At 47.8% G+C, this 5,425-nt stretch overlaps 1 protein-coding gene across 1 annotated transcript; it reads right to left on the bottom strand.

The window, feature by feature from the left end:
* Positions 1-200: 200 nt before the first annotated feature.
* On the bottom strand, positions 201-4,930 carry LOC147190509 (cholecystokinin-like). The gene is made up of 5 exons (XM_086137491.1): positions 4,663-4,930; positions 3,526-4,155; positions 3,075-3,189; positions 2,835-2,981; positions 201-740 (listed from the first exon to the last, which is right to left on the bottom strand). The coding sequence occupies exons 3-5, from the start codon at positions 3,187-3,189 to the stop codon at positions 601-603; spliced, it is 402 nt and encodes a 133-aa protein (XP_085993617.1). The 5' UTR covers positions 3,526-4,155; positions 4,663-4,930; the 3' UTR covers positions 201-600.
* Between the last annotated feature and the right edge of the window lie 495 nt (positions 4,931-5,425).

Below are 5,425 nucleotides of genomic sequence, written 5' to 3'. Positions count from 1 at the left end.
CCTTCCTTATACTCAAACGGCACGCATGATACCTACGTTCCACCGGGATGGAGTCTGTCTGTCATGTGACACCCCACCCCCGACCCCCCGTTGCAGGAAAACACATTCAGCAGCCCCCCCCCCTCTTTCCGTATATGTGAGGCAACATTTTCTTTTTCTTTTTTTCGAGAGAATGATTCATTGACTCTTTCAATTTGAAATCAATTTGAAGATGTCATTTTATTTTTATCTTTTTGCATGGATGATTCTCAGTTAGGACTTCAAACTCACCATATTACAGTACGGTACAACAACTGCAGACAATGCTCCTTATATGTCAAAAAGTCCCAATAGAAGTTTACATGACTTTTAAACATTAGGCAAAGAAAAGCGAGCGCGAGACCAGCAGTCAAGTTTGTTTTGATTATTCGGTCGAGTAAGTCTCAATGTACCCTGATGCCACATTTCCCGCACTTTCAAGACAATAACCACATGGGAGACAGAGAGGCAAACGTTTGGCATATGTATATTGCATTTAACAGTACATTACAAACAAATGTACAACGTCATCAGGTAAACTGTTGTGTGTGAAGGGACAGGCAATGTTGGAGCGTTTCCATTCTATGAGGAGTACTCGTACTCCTCTGCGCTGCGCCGTCCAAAGTCCATCCAGCCCATGTAGTCCCTGTCCGCTATCCGGTGGTTGGCGGCACTCGGGCCGCCGCCTCTGCTGTTGGGTGACAAGTTCCGACGCACCGAACCTGCGGGACGACACAAATGCAGGTTTGATCGACATTTTGTCGGATTTGAGGAGAAAACGTCCTTTCGAAAGCCATTTCGACTAATGCGATCGCGATCCTTTCACTGGAGTTCATTACAGAGCGCTAATGCACACATGAGAGCCCCTGGCATCAATCGCGCGTACTGTCATTGCTGAAACTTGACTCCCCCAAAGCTGATTAACGCTTCTAGCAGCTCTCTGTCATCTTTAGCTGGCTGTTCACAAACCAGTCACGACATTAGGTACACTGTTTCCCGAGGACGGCCGTTTCAGGCCGCGGTGGGGGCAATGCAAATTCTCTGAAAATCATCGAACGCATTTATTCAAGAAATGCTAATGATTACACTCTGAAGCCGCGCTTTCTCTATTTCACCTTTTCTTGGAATCTTTTTTTTTTTTTTTTTGTAGGTGGAGTGTCATTCAACTACCCATTCGCTGATTCAAAGTGTGTTGAGGCGCTTCAAAAGAAATTGTTCACTCTCCGCTCACCGTGGATATCAGCCACCCTCTCCATTCCGGCAGTTTCCCAAAGTCGGGACTCGCATTGTCCGGTCCTCTTTTCAGTTGTGATGCGACAAACAAGTGGGACACTCGGGGGCACTGCACTCCACGGTCTGGATTCCCAACCGGTCCGCGCCCGCAATTGATCCGATTTCACTTCAGTGGAGCTGCATCTCAGACGAATGGCACGTTCTTCCACCGGGACACATTTTACCCGCGCGTCGACTCTTTGCGGCTTTCTTCCGACGGTGTGCTTTCTCAAGTCAAACACGTGACTTGGCGCACAACTCACCGAGGTGTTCTTAATATTGTGGCCCGCGAGTCCAACGAAAAGTTTCTCTCCTCCTCCCGTAATTTTTTTTTTTTTTTAATCGCGATTGAAGTCAAGCAGCATTTCTGCGGACGGAGATGTTCTGCTCCCCCGCCCACCCGCCCACTTACTCCTACGCACACACGAAGCACAACCTTTCAAGTTCCCTGGTGTGCTGAGAAAATTGGCCGCAGAAGGCTCGAAGACGACACCTCCCACACCGAAAACATGCAAAGTGAACGGCGAGGAACACGACTCCCCGCGCGGACGCGCACGCCAGCGCACATTGCCAGAGGACTTGCTGATCCTTGCGACCTTTGCCACGCTGAGCCCTTTCTCGAAAAGCGAAAACTTTCCTTCTCGAAAGTGATCGCAAGAGTGAAGTAGAAAAATACTAAAAGCCCATCTTGGGAAAATGTCTCGTACATTTCCATGAGATTTTAACAATGGTAGATCGATTCCATATTGGAAACTGGGGAAGAGGGGAGCTCTCCTTGTGCATAGGATGCAAGGGCATCCTACGCACAAGGTGACAAAAATCGACCAAGTGACGGCTCATCACTCAAAAATCCTCACTTGGCGTCCGAGTACTTGCAATCTGAAATCTCTTGCGATTTTCTTCCTGCTTAATTCTTGTTTCTTGCCATGCATTGCGTTAAATTGCCATTGGAACATTTCACACAATCCTATTCCGGCATGAGGAATTAAAGCGGTAATACTGGCCAGCAAGGAGGCAATCCTTTGACCCTCACGGAATGAGGACACACTGTCTCCTCTGATATCTGGCAGGCTTCATGACAAGTGTGTCAAAGCCCATCTTACCCCCCCCCCCCCCCCCCCCGCCGCCCCAAACCTTTGCAAAGACATCACAACGACACCGGAACCAAATGCCGGCCGATGTACAAACGGAGCAAGTGCCCCCCCCCCCCATTCTCTCTGGAAAAATAAACATGAAATCAAGTAGCATTGTGTGAAATACAGCAACATGTCGTGAAGTGGCCGGAAGACTTTGATCAGCGCACTTTGGAACCACAAAAGCTTTCCAGAACCACTAATTCGTTTTACAAAGCTGCTCAGCACTGGGACCAATAATTAGTGAGACTGATGTGGTGGTGACGTGTGGGAAGGGGAGGGGCTGGGGGGGGGGCATCAAGTGAAGAGCACTTGTCTTCAGTAATGAGAAGCGCATATTGTTGATGCCACATGCTAGCCCCAGCCCCCCCGCCCCCCCTCCTCAACCCTTGCCGGAAGGCGAACACCCACCTTTCCTGGAGGAGATGAGTCTGGCCAGCAGCTCGCTGAGATTGGCTCGCGACTCGCCGTCCTCCTGTGAAGCTCTGAGCTGGGGGACGGAGCGGCTGTGTCGGAGATGCGGCTGCCCCAAAGTGTGGGCGTCGGCTTCCAGGTGGCCTGCATGCACATCGGCGCGCACGCGCGCACACACACAAGCAAGATGTCACATTTCCGTGGTTGCCATTGATTGACAAGGACGGGATGGTGTACCTTCTTCAGGGGAGGAACGCTGGTTCTCGTCCCCAAGATGGGAGGAGAAGGGGAACCCCAAAGAACCTGCGCACAGGACCACCAGAACCACACACACACTCAGCCCTGCAGGCATCTGCAAAAGACACACACACACACACAGGGGAAGTACAGGAGACAATATAAGCTTGATGAGCATGCATTGAGCGGTCTCTCCATTTGAACAGTCATCGCAGCAATCCCTGAAATAAATGCTACGGTCACATAACAAGGCTGGCATACAAGGAAAAAAGACGGAGGCCATCTATTTCAAGCGTTACATCATGACAATCTATTCTGAGTATTATTACTTTCCTTCACTTCAAACAAATTGCATACTAGCACTAAGACAAAGTTAAAAAATAAAATTGGCATGCAATATTTAACGTGCACATAAATACTGTTAATAAAGACGTTTTTTTTTTCTCCCTACCTTGAGAAAAGAGGTTTGGTTCGTTGAAGGGAATGTGTGAGCGTTAGAAGAGCACTTGTCTGCTGAGTGGGAAGGATGCGCCTTTTATACTCTCTCACCGCTCTGCTTGTGTGTGTGTGTGTGTGTGTGTGTGTGGTCAGAGGCTATAGTGTGTGTGAGTCTGTGCGTGTGTGGTTTTGCAAAGACTAATATGAACGTATTTGTGCTTCAGTTTCAACAAGACGAGCGTGTTGTGGTGCAACATGACAGCAGCCGCCTTGTTGACTTGGACTGTCGGTGTGTTACGGCTCACGTAGGACGTATAGCTCGTCATTGTGCTGTAAAATTAATCATCTGCATCAAAAGCATACTTTAATACGTCTTCCAAATAGCGTGCACTTATGTATAGGTACAGATGCTTGTTCATAACAAACAACTATTTTCCACACATTCATAAAAGTAACGAAAACAAAAAAAGACTCTACCGCGTACTTCATTACAGTGTGTCCGACGTACCTCAAATCAACTTTTCCTTTTGGTTTTTTTACCGGATCGGCATGGAAGAAGGTCTCGCCCAGCTTGTGGGTGAAATTCAGGTTTGGCAACCACTGCGATGACTCACGGGCTCCCGTAGACGGCAGCCTCGCAACACTTTGGAAATGGGATCAGCAAAACTTTTGAGTGGAAGATCAAGATTAGAGGGACGGTCGACATGTTGGATATTTGATATTTGGATATTATGTTTCTTTTTGCATTTCTTTCACGCCGAGAGCTAGCTCGCGTTGACTGGACTTTTATGTCATCAAAACAACAACGTGACACATTGGTCAATAGGAATAGCTTGCTTCTCTGGATCCGTTGCTTCTTTGTTCTTAATGCTGCCTGGTTCACGTTCCTTCATGTCCACGTTTCGAGACGAGATGTCAGGCAACAAATTATACACCAAAGTCAACCACAGATACCTAAAAGTCTTTGCACTTTTGTTTGATATAAGAGACGTCGCCGATTGTCTCCCCCCCTACACTGTCTCTGTCCAGCCAAACGGGATTACCCGGCGGGCCCATCGATCAGCCACCACGCAACAAATCTTTCGGCGCTGACTCCATGGATATTGATCAACTCTCGCCACTTCATATTTTTAGGAACAAAGCAAACAACCTGTTGTCGAGGATTGGCCGGCCTTCTCTCGAGGCGATAACGCGCTCTCTCATCGGAAGCGGGGCGGCGCTCGCGTCCGCCGTGTTTGGTTTCTGCATGGAAGAGGCCCTCACGTCAGGCGAGCTTCCGGTCAGAGACGACTGCGCTGCTGGGAAATAACAAAAACGACAGTCCATTCAACACAACAAATGGTTCTAAAGAACACCGTCCATGCCGATGAGTGAATTCCCACTGGCAAAATGTATTTCCGCATATCATGTGGCAATCTCGAGTACGGCGGCTGTGGGCAGTATGGCCATGTTGACGTCACAATGCTTACTGGACTGTGATTCATTAAGCTTGCGCTGGGGGGGGAAGGGGGGGGGCAAGTTACAGCATTATTGATGCGTCATTGCTTTTCTGTCCATGAGCTCGTCGGGTTTAGTCAATGGCCAATGAAAAGCGTGCGCTCTATCTGGAACGTTGTGGGGGGGGGGGGGGGGGGCAAGGTGACAAGAACATTATTTTGTTGATCATGAAACGCGTGTAGTGGTTTTTTTTCTTCCTTTTTGGGATTCAAAACATGGATTAAAATGAGCTCTCTTTGTGAAAAGTATGCATCTCTAAATGTGACCTTTAAAAAAAAAAAACATGACAAATTGTAATTGTCCAATATCAATCATGTACATCCAGAGTTCATTTTCATATATAGTTTTTTTTTAAACTAAAAATTACAAATGCACGCCTCCATTTTGTCTAGCAAAAATGACTTTGTTGAATGAAA

The sequence above is a fragment of the Hippocampus guttulatus genome, chromosome 18, assembly GCF_054856545.1.
Source record: "Hippocampus guttulatus isolate MCC_2025c chromosome 18, RoL_Hgut_1.0, whole genome shotgun sequence".
NCBI classification, from domain to species: Eukaryota; Metazoa; Chordata; class Actinopteri; order Syngnathiformes; family Syngnathidae; genus Hippocampus; species Hippocampus guttulatus.
The sequence above is the reverse complement of the archived record's forward strand: the minus strand, read 5'-3'. Positions and strand labels throughout refer to the sequence as shown.